Raw genomic sequence first — 15680 nt, 5'->3', positions numbered from 1 at the left:
ATGTGGAGGCTATATACAGGGGGTACCAGTACAGAGTCAATGTGGAGGCTATATACAGGGTGTTACGGTACAGAGTCAATGTGGAGGCTATATACAGGGTATTACGGTACAGAGTCAATGTGGAGGCTATATACAGGGTGTTACGGTACAGAGGCAATGTGGAGGCTATATACAGGGTGTTACGGTACAGAGGCAATGTGGAGGCTATATACAGGGGGTACCGGTACAGAGACAACTTGGAGGGAGCCACGGTGTCATGTAATATGTACACATGGGTAGAGTTATTAGATAAGCATAGAAAGGTGGGGGTGTAATGCAAATAGTCTGGGTAGCCATTTGATTAGCTGTTCTGGAGTCTTCATGCCACACTTCACGAGGTAATAGGTGGTATCACCAGATATTGACTGGTTTTCTGATCCACGCCCCTACCTGTTTTTTAAAATATTTTTATTTTATTTTTTGTTATCTGTGACCAACAGATGCATATCTGTATTCCCAGTCATGTGACATCTATAGATTAGGGCTTAATGAATGTATTTCAATTGACTGATTTCCTTATATGTACTATATAACTCAGTCAAATCTTTAAAGTTGTTGCATTTATATTTGTAGCAAACATTCTTTGATAACTGGTTAGATGGCATTATGTGGTCCTTCTGTAGCTCAGTTGGTAGAGCATGGCGCTTGTAACGCCAGGGTAGTGGGTTCGATCCCCGGGACCACCCATACGTAGAATGTATGCACACATGATTGTAAGTCGCTTTGGATAAAAGCGTCTGCTAAATGGCATATATTATTATTATTATATTATTATGTGTTTCCTAATCTGTGTTTTACTTTAATGTATCTGTTGATAGCAACTAGCTGACTCATGCAGTGCTAATTTAAAGTTAGCAGGCTTAGTTGGCTAGCAACCTTTTTAAAGTTGATTTAGAAAGTATATGCTCTTAAAGTTGTCTGAAAATTCAGTTGAAGCCAGTAGTCATGAGTGCAAACAATTTGGCCTTGAAACAGTTGAAGTCATTTCTGTTGGGGTTTACATACAAGGCTGGCTTGCCTTGAAACAGTTGAAGTCATTTCTGTTGGGGTTTACATACAAGGCTGGCTTGCCTTGAAACAGTTGAAGTCATTTCTGTTGGGGTTTACATACAAGGCTGGCTTGCCTTGTTCTCCATATTATCACCCTAGGAAAACATTTTCCGACATGACTACGGAATGCTGATCGGGTTTTATGTAATAACTCGCATAAAAAATATATATAAAAAGTGAGTTTTAACTTTGCATTGGGACATGACGCATATACTAATGCAAATCTATAGGTCACATGTGGTTATGTTTATGCTACCTACCCTTTAACTCAGAAAGACCACTGACATTATCTTTGGCAATGGGCGTGTTTGGCATTGCGACTGACTTAGGTCAGTATCTATGCAAACAGATGATAGTATTGTGACAGAGATATATTTATATTTTACTAGGTTAGTCACATTGAAAGGAAAAATCTATTTTTCAAGAGAGACCTAGCCAAAATAGCAGTACACAAAGTTGCAGACACATTTACAACGTAAAACCCAGTACAGTTTATACTGTTGTTCCCGCACCAGGCCCAAATCCCCATCATTCGTGTGAAGAGGAGATGAAGATACAGGGGCTGCAGATACAGGTGCCTTGTGAGAATTCATTGGCTTGTGGGTAACCCGCCTCTGAATGTGTGATCTCGCTCTGCGTAGCCAATGTGAGTAATACCTTTAAACAGGTCAACATTCACCAGGCCGCAGGTACGCCAGACGGATTACCAGGACATGTACTCAGAGCATACACGGACCACCTGGCAAACTGACCAAGTCTGTAATACTTACATGTTTCAAGCAGACCACAGTAGTCCATGTTATGTTTTTTATACTGTAGTTTGTTTAGTAAATATTTTCTTAACTGTTACGGTTAAGTGTTTATAAGTAAGCATTTCACAGTTGGTTGTATTTGATTTGGTTTGATTTGAACATTTACACATTGAGCAGCAAGATGGTTTGGGAAAGTGTGGTGCAACTAGGGGTCAAAACATTGAATGACCCGCAGAGAGCTGGGACCAAAGTAACAAAGCCTACCATCAGTAACACACTACGCCGCCAGGGACTCAAATCATGCAGTCCCAGACGGGTTCCCCTGCTTACGCCAGTACATGCCCAGGCCCGTCTGAAGTTTGCTAGAGAGCATTTGGATGATCCAGAAGAAGATTGGGAGAATGTCATATGGTTAGATTAAACCAAAATATAACTTTTTGGTAAAAACTCAACTTGTCGTGTTTGGAGGACAAAGAATGCTGAGTTGCATCCAAAGAACACCATACCTACTGTGAAGCATGGGGGTGGAAACATCATGCTTTGGGGCTGTTTTTCTGCAAAGGGACCAGAACGACTGATCCGTGTAAAGGAAAGAATGAATGGGGCCATGTATCGTGAGATTTTGAGTGAAAACCTCCTTCCATCAGCAAGGGCATTGACGATGAAACGTGGCTGGGTCTTTCAGCATGACAATGATCCCAAACACATCGCCCGGGCAACGAAGGAGTGGCTTCGTAAGAAGCATTTCAAGGTCCTGGAGTGGCCTAGCCAGTCTCTAGATCTCAACCCCATAGAAAATCTTTGGAGGGAGTTGAAAGTCCGTGTTGCCCAGCAACAGCCCCAAAACATCACTGCTCTAGAGGAGATCTGCATGGAGGAATGGGCCAAAATACCAGCAACGGTGTGTGAAAACCTTGTGAAGATTTACAGAAAACATTTGACCTCTGTCATTGCCAACAAAGGGTACATAACAAAGTATTGAGATAAACTTTTGTTATTGACCAAATACTTATTTTCCACCATAATTTGCAAATAAATTCATTAAAAATCCTACAATGTGATTTTCTGGATTTCTTTTTTCTCATTTTGTCTGTCATAGTTGAAGTGTACCTATGATGAAAATTACAGGCCTCTCTCATCTTTTTAAGTGGGAGAACTTGCACAATCGGTGGCTGACTAAATATTTTTTTGCCCCACTGTACACATATAAAAAAATGTATATATTGTTTTTCCTTTTCTATGATTGTGATTTCTGAATGCTGCCGTATCTCCTCCCGTCCTGCAGGTGGCAGCCTACAACACTGAGGGAAAGAGTAACCCCAGTCAGGTGGCAGAGTTCACTACCTGTCCAGACAGACCAGGAGGACCATGTAGACCTGTCATCAAAGGCAGGGTACTGCCCAATTCCTTCAGACTGGCATGGGGTGAGTAGAGAGACACATACACAATCATCATCATCATCTCAAACACACAAAGAAATGTCTACTCGCAACGGTGATACAGATCAAAATCCCTCTCACCAATACATCTGTGCTACCAGAGCTTTGTTTGTTTTCATGTCTGTTGATAACACTGGCCACCCTTGGTGTGATCAACAGTACTGGCCACCTTTGGTGTGATCAAGAGTACTGACCACCCTTGGTGTGATCAACAGTACTGGCCACCTTTGGTGTGATCAACAGTACTGGCCACCTTTGGTGTGATCAACAGTACTGGCCACCCTTGGTGTGATCAACAGTACTGGCCACCCTTGGTGTGATCAACAGTACTGGCCACCCTTGGTGTGATCAAGACTACTGGCCACCCTTGGTGTGATCAACAGTACTGGCCACCTTTGGTGTGATCAACAGTACTGGCCACCTTTGGTGTGATCAACAGTACTGGCCACCTTTGGTGTGATCAAGAGTACTGGCCTGGTCAGAGGTAGTGTATTATATAGGGAATTAGGGTGGTGCCATTTGGGATGGACCTTATTGTCTATAAATATTGCCAGCTGGCTCATGACTCTTTAACAGAGCTATAGAGACATCGATCCGTAACAGGATTTAACAGAGCTATAGAGACATCGATCCATAACAGGATTTAACAGAGCTATAGAGACATCGATCCATAACAGGTTTTAACAGAGCTATAGAGACATCGATCCGTAACAGGATTTAACAGAGCTATAGAGACATCGATCCATAACAGGATTTAACAGAGCTATAGAGACATCGATCCATAACAGGTTTTAACAGAGCTATAGAGACATCGAACCGTAACAGGAAGTGGTTGTTGTATTCTGTCTCTAGAACCTCCTAAAGATAATGGAGGGGCGGAAGTAACCAAATACGTGGTGGAGATATCTGAGGGACTAAGCGGTAAGTTTCAACTGCAAATCAATCACATTTATTTATTATAAATATATATTATATATTTATTTTGTTTATTTTATATTATATATATATATCTTGGAAATGGGGCGGCTGGGTAACCTAGTGGGTAGAGCGTTGGACTAGTAACAGACACCTTGATACATCTCACACTCTGCTTGGGAATGGGGCGGCTGGTAACCTAGTGGTTAGAGCGTTGGACTGTAACAGTGAACATCTCACACTCTGCCTGGTTAGGGTAGCCTAGTGGTTAGAGGGTTGGACTAGTAACAGACACCTTGATACATCTCACACTCTGCTTGGAAATGGGGCGGCTGGGTAACCTAGTGGGTAGAGCGTTGGACTAGTAACAGACACCTTGATACATCTCACACTCTGCCTGGTAATGGGGCGGCAGGGTAGCCTAGTGGTTAGAGGGTTGGACTAGTAACAGACACCTTGATACATCTCACACTCTGCTTGGTAATGGGGCGGCAGGGTAGCCTAGTGGTTAGAGGGTTGGACTAGTAACAGACACCTTGATCACACTCTGCTTGGTAATGGGGCGGCAGGGTAGCCTAGTGGTTAGAGCGTTGGACTAGTAACCGAAAGGTTGCAAGATCGAATCCCCGAGCTGACAAGTTGACAAATCCAACAAAACACACTGTACTACTCTTCATATTTTCAAGCAGGATGGTAGCTGCATCGTGTTATGGGGGTATGCTTGTAGTCGTTAAGGACTGTGGAGTTTTTCAGGATACAAAATAAATGGAATGGAGTTAAGCACAGGCAAAATCAGAGAGGAAAACCTGGTTCAGTCTGCTTTCCACCAGACACTGGGAGATGAATTCACCTTTCAGCAGGACAATAACCTGAAACACAAGGCCAAATCTACACTGGGAGATGAATTCACCTTTCAGCAGGACAATAACCTGAAACACAAGGCCAAATCTACACTGGGAGATGAATTCACCTTTCAGCAGGACAATAACCTGAAACACAAGGCCAAATCTACACTGGGAGATGAATTCACCTTTCAGCAGGACAATAACCTGGTTCAGTCTGCTTTCCACCAGACACTGGGAGATGAATTCACCTTTCAGCAGGTCAATAACCTGGTTCAGTCTGCTTTCCACCAGGCACTGGGAGATGAATTCACCTTTCAGCAGGTCAATAACCTGGTTCAGTCTGCTTTCCACCAGACACTGGGAGATGAATTCACCTTTCAGCAGGACAATAACCTGGTTCAGTCTGCTTTCCACCAGACACTGGGAGATGAATTCACCTTTCAGCAGGACAATAACCTGGTTCAGTCTGCTTTCCACCAGACACTGGGAGATGAATTCACCTTTCCGTGTGTCTCTGTCTGTCCGTGTGTCTCTGTCTGTCCGTGTGTCTCTGTCTGTCCGTGTGTCTCTGTCTGTCCGTGTGTCTCTGTCTGTCCGTGTGTCTCTGTCTGTCCGTGTGTCTCTGTCTGTCCGTGTGTCTCTGTCTGTCCGTGTGTCTCTGTCTGTCCGTGTGTCTCTGTCTGTCCGTGTGTCTCTGTCTGTCCGTGTGTCTCTGTCTGTCCGTGTGTCTCTGTCTGTCCGTGTGTCTCTGTCTGTCCGCGTGTCTCTGTCTGTCCGCGTGTCTGTGTCTGTCCGCGTGTCTGTGTCTGTCCGCGTGTCTGTGTCTGTCCGCGTGTCTGTCTGTCCGCGTGTCTGTCTGTCCGCGTGTCTGTCTGTCCGCGTGTCTGTCTGTCCGCGTGTCTGTCTGTCTGTCTGTCTGTCCGCGTGTCTGTCTGTCTGTCGTGTCTGTCTGTCTGTCCGCGTGTCTGTCTGTCTGTCCGCGTGTCTGTCTGTCTGTCTGTCCGCGTGTCTGTCTGTCTGTCTGTCCGCGTGTCTGTCTGTCTGTCCGCGTGTCTGTCTGTCTGTCCGCGTGTCTGTCTGTCTGTCTGTCTGTCCGCGTGTCTGTCTGTCTGTCTGTCTGTCCGCGTGTCTGTCTGTCTGTCTGTCTGTCCGCGTGTCTGTCTGTCTGTCTGTCTGTCTGTCCGCGTGTGTCTGTCTGTCTGTCTGTCCGCGTGTCTGTCTGTCTGTCTGTCCGCGTGTCTGTCTGTCTGTCTGTGTGTCGTGTCTGTCTGTCCGCGTGTCTGTCTGTCTGTCCGCGTGTCTGTCTGTCTGTCCGCGTGTCTGTCTGTCTGTCTGCGTGTCTGTCTGTCTGTCTGTCCGCGTGTCTGTCTGTCTGTCTGTCCGCGTGTCTGTCTGTCTGTCTGCGTGTCTGTCTGTCTGTCTGTCCGCGTGTCTGTCTGTCTGTCCGCGTGTCTGTCTGTCTGTCCGCGTGTGTCTGCCTGTCTGTCTGTCCGCGTGTCTGTCTGTCTGTCTGTCCGCGTGTCTGTCTGTCTGTCCGCGTGTCTGTCTGTCTGTCCGCGTGTCTGTCTGTCTGTCCGCGTGTCTGTCTGTCCGCGTGTCTGTCTGTCTGTCCGCGTGTCTGTCTGTCTGTCCGCGTGTCTGTCCGCTGTCTGTCTGTCTGTCCGTGTCTGTCTGTCCGCGTGTCTGTCTGTCCGCGTGTCTGTCTGTCCGCGTGTCTGTCTGTCCGCGTGTCTGTCTGTCCGCGTGTCTGTCTGTCTGTCCTGTGTCTGTCTGTCCGCGTGTCTGTCTGTCTGTCTGTCCGCGTGTCTGTCTGTCCGCGTGTCTCTGTCCGCGTGTCTGTCTGTCCGCGTGTCTGTCTGTCTGTCTGTCCGCGTGTCTGTCTGTCTGTCCGCGTGTCTGTCTGTCTGTCCGCGTGTCTGTCTGTCCGCGTGTCTGTCTGTCTGCGTGTCTGTCTGTCTGTCTGTCCGCGTGTCTGTCTGTCCGCGTGTCGTGTCTGTCTGTCGTGTCTGTCTGTCTGTCTGTCGCGTGTCTGTGTCTGTCTGTCCGCGTGTCTGTGTCTGTCCGCGTGTCTGTCTGTCTGTCCGCGTGTCTGTCTGTCTGTCCGCGTGTCTGTCTGTCTGTCCGCGTGTCTGTCTGTCTGTCCGCGTGTCTGTCTGTCTGTCGTGTCTGTCTGTCTGTCTGTCCGCGTGTCTGTCTGTCTGTCTGTCTGTCTGTCTGTCTGTCCGCGTGTCTGTCTGTCTGTCTGTCCGCGTGTCTGTCTGTCTGTCCGCGTGTCTGTCTGTCTGTCCGCGTGTCTGTCTGTCTGTCTGTCCGCGTGTCTGTCTGTCTGTCCGCGTGTCTGTCTGTCTGTCTGTCCGCGTGTCTGTCTGTCTGTCCGCGTGTCTGTCTGTCTGTCCGCGTGTCTGTCTGTCTGTCTGTCTGTCCGCGTGTCTGTCTGTCTGTCTGTCCGCGTGTCTGTCTGTCTGTCTGTCCGCGTGTCTGTCTGTCTGTCTGTCCGCGTGTCTGTCTGTCTGTCTGTCCGCGTGTCTGTCTGTCTGTCTGTCCGCGTGTCTGTCTGTCTGTCTGTCTGTCTGTCCGCGTGTCTGTCTGTCTGTCCGCTGTCTGTCTGTCTGTCCGCGTGTCTGTCTGTCTGTCGCGTGTCTGTCTGTCTGTCTGTCCGCGTGTCTGTCTGTCTGTCTGTCCGCGTGTCTGTCTGTCTGTCTGTCCGCGTGTCTGACTGTCTGTCCGCGTGTCTGTCTGTCTGTCCGCGTGTCTGTCTGTCTGTCCGCGTGTGACTGTCTGTCCGCGTGTCTGTCTGTCTGTCCGCGTGTCTGACTGTCTGTCTGTCTGTCTGTCCGCGTGTCTGTCTGTCCGCGTGTCTCTGTCTGTCCGCGTGTCTGTCTGTCTGTCCGCGTGTCTGTCTGTCTGTCTGTCTGTCCGCGTGTCTGTCTGTCTGTCCGCGTGTCTGTCTGTCCGTCCGCGTGTCTGTCTGTCTGTCTGTCTGTCCGCGTGTCTGTCTGTCTGTCCGCGTGTCTGTCTGTCTGTCTGTCCGCGTGTCTGTCTGTCTGTCTGTCCGCGTGTCTGTCTGTCTGTCCGCTGTCTGTCTGTCTGTCCGCGTGTCTGCCTGTCTGTCTGTCCGCCTGTCTGTCTGTCTGTCCGCGTGTCTGTCTGTCTGTCCGCGTGTCTGTCTGTCCGCGTGTCTGTCTGTCCGCGTGTCTGTCTGTCCGTCTGTCTGTCTGTCCGCGTGTCTGTCTGCCTGTCTGCCTGTCCGCGTCTGTCTGTCTGCCTGTCTGCCTGTCCGCGTCTGTCTGTCTGCCTGTCTGCCTGTCCGCGTCTGTCTGTCTGCCTGTCTGCCTGTCCGCGTCTGTCTGTCCGTGTGTGTGTGTGTGTGTGTCCCTCTAGGTGTGTCGTGGGAGCTGGCGTACAGTGGTCCAGCCATGGAACATGTGTGTGAGGGGCTGAAGCCAGGCCACTCCTACCAGACCAGAGTTTACTGCATGAGTGAGGGGGGGCAAAGCCCAGTGAGTCAGCCTTACTGCACCACACACACACACCTCTGCATGTACTGGAGTGAACAACACACACAGTCCGCGCAGCCTCGAGAGCTTTAGACCAGCCTCGTCTACTTCCTGTCTGTGACGTTTCTCACCGTTATATCTCTGTCACTCGTGATATAACTAACACAACAAAATAGCTCAATTTCTAGAACTTTCTATTTGCATGGCTCTTTATGTATATCTTTCTACTTCTATTTCCATGTCTCTCTCTCTCTAGCCTTCTATTTCCATGTCTCTCTCTCTCTAGCCTTCTATTTCCATGTCTCTCTCTCTCTAGCGTTCTATTTCCATGTCTCTCTCTCTAGCCTTCTATTTCCATGTCTCTCTCTCTCTAGCCTTCTATTTCCATGTCTCTCTCTCTCTAGCCTTCTATTTCCATGTCTCTCTCTCTCTAGCCTTCTATTTCCATGTCTCTCTCTCTCTAGCCTTCTATTTCCATGTCTCTCTCTCTCTAGCCTTCTATTTCCATGTCTCTCTCTCTCTCTCTATTTCCATGCTAGCCTTCTATTTCCATGCCTTCTATCTCTCTCTCTCTAGCCTTCTATTTCCATGTCTCTCTCTAGCCTTCTATTTCCATGTCTCTCTCTCTAGCCTTCTATTTCCATGTCTCTCTCTAGCCTTCTATTTCCATGTCTCTCTCTAGCCTTCTATTTCCATGTCTCTCTCTCTAGCCTTCTATTTCCATGTCTCTATTTCCATGTCTCTCTCTCTCTAGCGTTCTATTTCCATGTCTATTTCCATGTCTCTCTCTAGCCTTCTATTTCCTCTCTAGCCTCTATTTCCAGCCTTCTATTTCCATGTCTCTCTCTCTCTCTAGCCTTCTATTTCCTCTCTCTCTCTCTAGCGTTCTATTTCCATGTCTCTCTCTAGCCTTCTATTTCCATGTCTCTCTCTAGCGTTCTATTTCCATGTCTCTCTCTCTCTCTAGCCTTCTATTTCCATGTCTCTCTCTCTCTCTAGCCTTCTATTTCCATGCCTTCTATTTCCATGTCTCTCTCTAGCCTTCTATTTCCATGTCTCTCTCTAGCCTTCTATTTCCATGTCTCTCTCTCTAGCCTTCTATTTCCATGTCTCTCTCTCTCTAGCGTTCTATTTCCACGTCTCTCTCTCTCAGCTGTGTCATCAGTTCCTCTGCTTCATAATGATGAATGGTTCTAGCAGTAGTATCCCAGTGGTGTCCATGCCGTCTATTTCTGGCCCGTCTCTAATACGAGGTTGTCGTTCATCTGATTTCTTCATGTGGAGGTTATTAATGATCTTCTTCACGACTCTGTTCCCTATTTAGTGCACTACTTAGGACTCTATTTTAGCCCCTATTGCTCTGGTTAAAAAGTAGTGCACTATATATGGAATAGGATGCCAGCCCTGGTCTAAAGTAGTGCACTACATAGGGAATAGGGTGCCACCCCTGGTCTAAAGTAGTGCACTATATATGGAATAGGGTGCCAGCCCTGGTCTAAAGTAGCGCACTACATAGGGAATAGGGTGCCAGCCCTTGTCCTAAAGTAGCGCACTATATATGGAATAGGGTGCCAGTCCTGATCCTAAAGTAGTGCACTACATAGGGAATAGGGTGCCAGCTCTGGTCTAAAGTAGCGCACTACATAGGGAATAGGGTGCCAGCCCTGGTCTAAAGTAGCGCACTACATAGGGAATAGGGTGCCAGCCCTGGTCTAAAGTAGTGCACTACATAGGGAATAGGGTGCCAGCCCTGGTCTAAAGTAGTGTACATAGGGAATAGGGTGCCAGCCCTGGTCTAACGTAGTGTACATAGGGAATAGGGTGCCAGCCCTGGTCTAAAGTAGTGCACTACATAGGGAATAGGCTGCCAGCCCTGGTCTAAAGTAGTGCACTACATAGGGAATAGGCTGCCAGCCCTGGTCTAAAGTAGAGCACTACATATGGAATAGGGTGCCAGCCCTGGTCTAAAGTAGTGCACTACATAGGGAATAGGCTGCCAGCCCTGGTCTAAAGTAGTGTACATAGGGAATAGGCTGCCAGCCCTGGTCTAAAGTAGTGCACTACTTAGGGAATAGGCTGCCAGCCCTGGTCTAAAGTAGTGCACTACATAGGGAATAGGGTGCCATTTGGCATATCATATGTACGTGCCAGACAGCTGTAATCAGTTAGCCCTGGTCGCACGGCGTAGGAACCTGTGCTGATTGTTAATTAGCCAGATCAGCTGTTATATGATGCTCTCGCTTTAATGGCTCATATTCATGACGGCTTAGATAGACTCCGAGAAACATGACTCACGATGCCAAGCTGTTGTTTTGGTTAAATGTATTGTTGTTGGCGTGTGGGGGGGGGCAGAATAATGTGACAGAACATTCACATGTTGGGTGGCTGTCACAGAAAAGGAGATTTAACTGTTACTAACACAGCAGATCAACATGGCGGTAATATGCAGTGTAGTTTTACATTGTCAATGGATACTGTATTCACGTCATTCTTTTTCATCAGTTGTATAATTTAAATAGAAATGGGTTTGTAAAGGCAGAGAGAGAGGCTGTCCTGACTGTATATACAGATGGAGGGGTCTTCTATCCAAGTAGAATGTCGTCTTGTAATTGTGGTGGTGTTTTCTCATCAGCATGTTGTTATGTTCCAGCTGTCAGAGACTCTGCAGATCCAGACTCCCGCGGTGCCCCCGGGGCAGTGCCAGCCGCCCCGCGTGGTGGGCAAGCCCAAGGCCAGAGAGGTGCAGCTACGTTGGGGTGAGTAGCTCTGCCATCCCCCCTGCCGACCTACACTACCACCCCTCTGTCCTACACTACCACCCCTCTGTCCTACACTACCACCCCTCTGTCACCAAGCCAACCTACACTACCACCCCTCTGTCACCATGCCAACCTACACTACCACCCCTCTGTCACCATGCCAACCTACACTACCACCCCTCTGTCACCATGCCAACCTACACTACCACCTCTCTGTCACCAAGCCAACCTACACTTCCACCCCTCTGTCACCAAGCCAACCTACACTACCACCCCTCTGTCACCATGCCGACCTACACTACCACCCCTCTGTCACCATGCCAACCTACACTCCCACCCCTACACTACACCCACCCCTCTTGTCACCACCCCTCTGTCACCATGCCACCCCTACCCCTCTGTCACTACCACCCCTCTGTCCTACACTACCACCCCTCTGTCACCATGCCAACCTGCACTACCACCCCTCTGTCACCATGCCAACCTGCACTACCACCCCTCTGTCACCATGCCAACCTACACTACCACCTCTCTGTCACCAAGCCAACCTGCACTACCACCTCTCTGTCACCATGCCAACCTACACTACCACCTCTCTGTCACCATGCCAACCTGCACTACCACCTCTCTGTCACCATGCCAACCTGCACTACCACCCCTCTGTCACCATGCCAACCTGCACTACCACCCCTCTGTCACCATGCCAACCTGCACTACCACCCCTCTGTCACCATGCCAACCTGCACTACCACCTCTGTCACCAAGCCAACCTACACTACCACCCCTCTGTCACCATGCCAACCTGCACTTACCACCCCTCTGTCACCATGCCAACCTGCACTATCACCCCTCTGTCACCATGCCAACCTACACTACCACCCCTCTGTCACCATGCCAACCTGCACTACAACCACTTTATGTGGGCATATTTTATTCTCTTTTGGTGCCAAGGAATAACTGGCTTTAATATTATATATGCTATTTTAGCAGACACATTGTGGTGGGGGAGTTTGTTGTCAAGCTGTCTGTTGTCAAGCTGTCTGTTTTCAAGCTGTCTGTTGTCAAGCTGTCTGTTGTCAAGCTGTCTGTTGTCAAGCTGTCTGTTGTCAAGCTGTCTGTTGTCAAGCTGTCTGTTACCTGAAGACCGTCTGTTGTCAAGCTGTCTGTTGTCAAGCTGTCTGTTGTCAAGCTGTCTGTTGTCAAGCTGTCTGTTGTCAAGCTGTCTGTTGTCAAGCTGTCTGTTGTCAAGCTGTCTGTTGTCAAGCTGTCTATTGTCAAGCTGTCTGTTGTCAAGCTGTCTGTTGTCAAGCTGTCTGTTGTCAAGCTGTCTGTTGTCAAGCTGTCTGTTGTCAAGCTGTCTGTTGTCAAGCTGTCTGTTGTCAAGCTGTCTGTTGTCAAGCTGTCTGTTGTCAAGCTGTCTGTTGTCAAGCTGTCTGTTGTCAAGCTGTCTGTTGTCAAGGTGTCTGTTGTCAAGGTGTCTGTTACCTGAAGGCTGTCTGTTGTCAAGCTGTCTGTTGTCAAGCTGTCTGTTGTCAAGCTGTCTGTTGTCAAGCTGTCTGTTACCTGAAGGCAGTCTGTTGTCAAGCTGTCTGTTGTCAAGCTGTCTGTTGTCAAGCTGTCTGTTGTCAAGCTGTCTGTTGTCAAGCTGTCTGTTGTCAAGCTGTCTGTTACCTGAAGGCAGAGTGGCCAACGCTAATTTTGTTGTTGATCATTGTAATTATATGCGCTGCTATTTTAGAAATGTATCATCGTAATGAGCATAATCAGGAATGTGAAAATGAAATAAAACGAATTGGTATACGTGTGTCTCTCCCAGGACCGCCGTGTGTGGGGGGTGGCAGCCCGGTGTCGGTCTACAGTGTGGAGGTGTGTGGCGCTGGTCCTCAGGGGTCAACGGGTCAAGAGGAGGTCAGGGAGGTGTACCAAGGTTCGGAGGTCGACTGCACCGTGGGTAGTCTGCTGCCGGGACGGACGTACAGCTTCCGCCTTCGGGCCGCCAACAAGGCTGGGGTGAGACGACTTGTTTAATCCCTTGAATGCTGGGAAAACTGAACTCAACTTTGTTGGTTCATTCAATGATACACGATAGTCTTGGTCAGTGTGTAGGTTTGACTAAATACGCTTCAGGAGTGAACAAACGAAGGGAAATGTTATTATTTTTATTTTCCTGAATCTTTCCTCAGTTCCTGTAAGTTGTGTCACTAAAGAAAGTGTGTTTGACTGTCCCCGTCTGTGTGTCTTAGTACGGACCCCTGTCAGAGCATTGTGAGGTGACCATGGGCCCCGGGGCTCCAGAGCCCTGCAAGGCCCCTCACATCACCTGCAAGTCCCCTACTGTGGCTGTGGTCAGCTGGGAGGTAGGCACTACAACACCTGGGACTTCTGTTCTATGTGGTTTTGTCCTACAACAATGAAGTCATCCTGTTAAATAAAATTGGACGTTTTGTCCGTGTTTGAACCAATCAATCAATGGATCCCATCGTGTTTAACAGTCTCGCCACCTGCTCCTCTGTTTTCTCCCTCCCCTCCCCAGGCTCCAGCATGTAACGGGGGGGTCGTCTCAGAGTACCGTGTGGAGTGGGGGGCAGCGGAGGGCACCATGCAGGTGTGTTTCAGCGGTGCCAGCCTCGCCCACGAGGTCAAGGGACTGCTGCCCGCCACCAACTACTTCTGCCGGGTTCAGGTGAGTCCAGATTTCGGTTACTCTAACGTACTACTTTCTATCTACAGGTGAGTCCAGACAGCAGTACAGAAAGGTTACGCGGTACTATCTCTCTGTCACAAGTAGTGCTGACCGCACAAAACTATATTATTTTGATACTGAGATTTTTTTTGCGATTTGATGTTTCAAGCATATTGCTGACCATATTTGAGAGACAGAGAGACAGACAGAGACAGACAGAGACAGACAGAGACAGAGACAGACAGAGACAGACAGAGACAGACAGAGACAGACAGAGACAGACAGAGACAGACAGAGACAGACAGAGACAGACAGAGACAGACAGACAGACAGAGGGAGAGAGAGGGAGAGAGAGAGAGAGGACAGAGAGACAGAGACAGAGAGACAGAGACTGAGACAGAGAGAAAGATTTGAAAATGAGTTTTGATCAGTCAGGGAAATTAAAGTGCTGAAAACACGTTGGTTAACTATTTAAAAAGACGATGGAGAACAAGCTATAGAACATAGATATCTCCTCTACACCAGGGTAATCTAGTGTTGTATTATAGATATCTCCTCTACACCAGGGTAATCTAGTGTTGTATTATAGATATCTCCTCTACACCAGGGTAATCTAGTGTTGTATTATAGATATCTCCTCTACACCAGGGTAATCTAGTGTTGTATTATAGATATCTCCTCTACACCAGGGTAATCTAGTGTTGTATTATAGATATCTCCTCTACACCAGGGTAATCTAGTGTTGTATTATAGATATCTCCTCTACACCAGGGTAATCTAGTGTTGTATTATAGATATCTCCTCTACACCAGGGTAATCTAGTGTTGTATTATAGATATCTCCTCTACACCAGGGTAATCTAGTGTTGTATTATAGATATCTCCTCTACACCAGGGTAATCTAGTGTTGTATTATAGATATCTCCTCTACACCAGGGTAATCTAGTGTTGTATTATAGATATCTCCTCTACACCAGGGTAATCTAGTGTTGTATTATAGATATCTCCTCTACACCAGGGTAATCTAGTGTTGTATTATATATCTAGATATCTCCTCTACACCAGGGTAATCTAGTGTTGTATTATAGATATCTCCTCTACACCAGGGTAATCTAGTGTTGTATTATAGATATCTCCTCTACACCAGGGTAATCTAGTGTTGTATTATAGATATCTCCTCTACACCAGGGTAATCTGGTGTTGTATTATAGATATCTCCTCTACACCAGGGTAATCTAGTGTTGTATTATAGATATCTCCTCTACACCAGGGTAATCTAGTGTTGTATTATAGATATCTCCTCTACACCAGGGTAATCTAGTGTTGTATTATAGATATCTCCTCTACACCAGGGTAATCTGGCAGTTGTATTATAGATCCAGCTCCTCTACACAGGGTAATCTAGTGTTGTATTATAGATAGCTCCTCTACACCAGGGTAATCTAGTCTGTTTTAGATCTCTGTTTTAAATGTACATTTTTTTAATTTTATTTTTTTAAATGTTATCTAGTGATTGATAAGATATCTTCACATAGGGTAATCTGGTGTTGTATTACAGCTGTGAGTCTTTCTGTAATAAGTGTTGTAAGAGATATTCCACACCTGGTGTTGTATTACAATATTTGCCCAGGGTAATCTAGTGTTTTAAAATGATATCTCCTCTACACCAGGGTAATCATGTTGTATTTAGATTCTCCTCTAC

The 15680-nt window shown here is 47.5% G+C and overlaps 1 protein-coding gene across 1 annotated transcript in view; it reads left to right on the top strand.

Annotated features, from left to right (window-relative positions):
* Window positions 1-15680, top strand: part of fndc3a (fibronectin type III domain containing 3A) — a 110708-nt gene that overhangs the window by 78028 nt on the left and 17000 nt on the right. The window contains 7 exon segments of the mRNA XM_046296291.1: window positions 3127-3265; window positions 4133-4201; window positions 8422-8540; window positions 11188-11293; window positions 13113-13306; window positions 13540-13653; window positions 13830-13979. Coding sequence (XP_046152247.1) covers window positions 3127-3265; window positions 4133-4201; window positions 8422-8540; window positions 11188-11293; window positions 13113-13306; window positions 13540-13653; window positions 13830-13979 — 891 coding nt within the window.

This window comes from Oncorhynchus gorbuscha, linkage group LG13 (genome assembly GCF_021184085.1).
Source record: "Oncorhynchus gorbuscha isolate QuinsamMale2020 ecotype Even-year linkage group LG13, OgorEven_v1.0, whole genome shotgun sequence".
Taxonomy (NCBI): domain Eukaryota; kingdom Metazoa; phylum Chordata; class Actinopteri; order Salmoniformes; family Salmonidae; genus Oncorhynchus; species Oncorhynchus gorbuscha.
The sequence above is the reverse complement of the archived record's forward strand: the minus strand, read 5'-3'. Positions and strand labels throughout refer to the sequence as shown.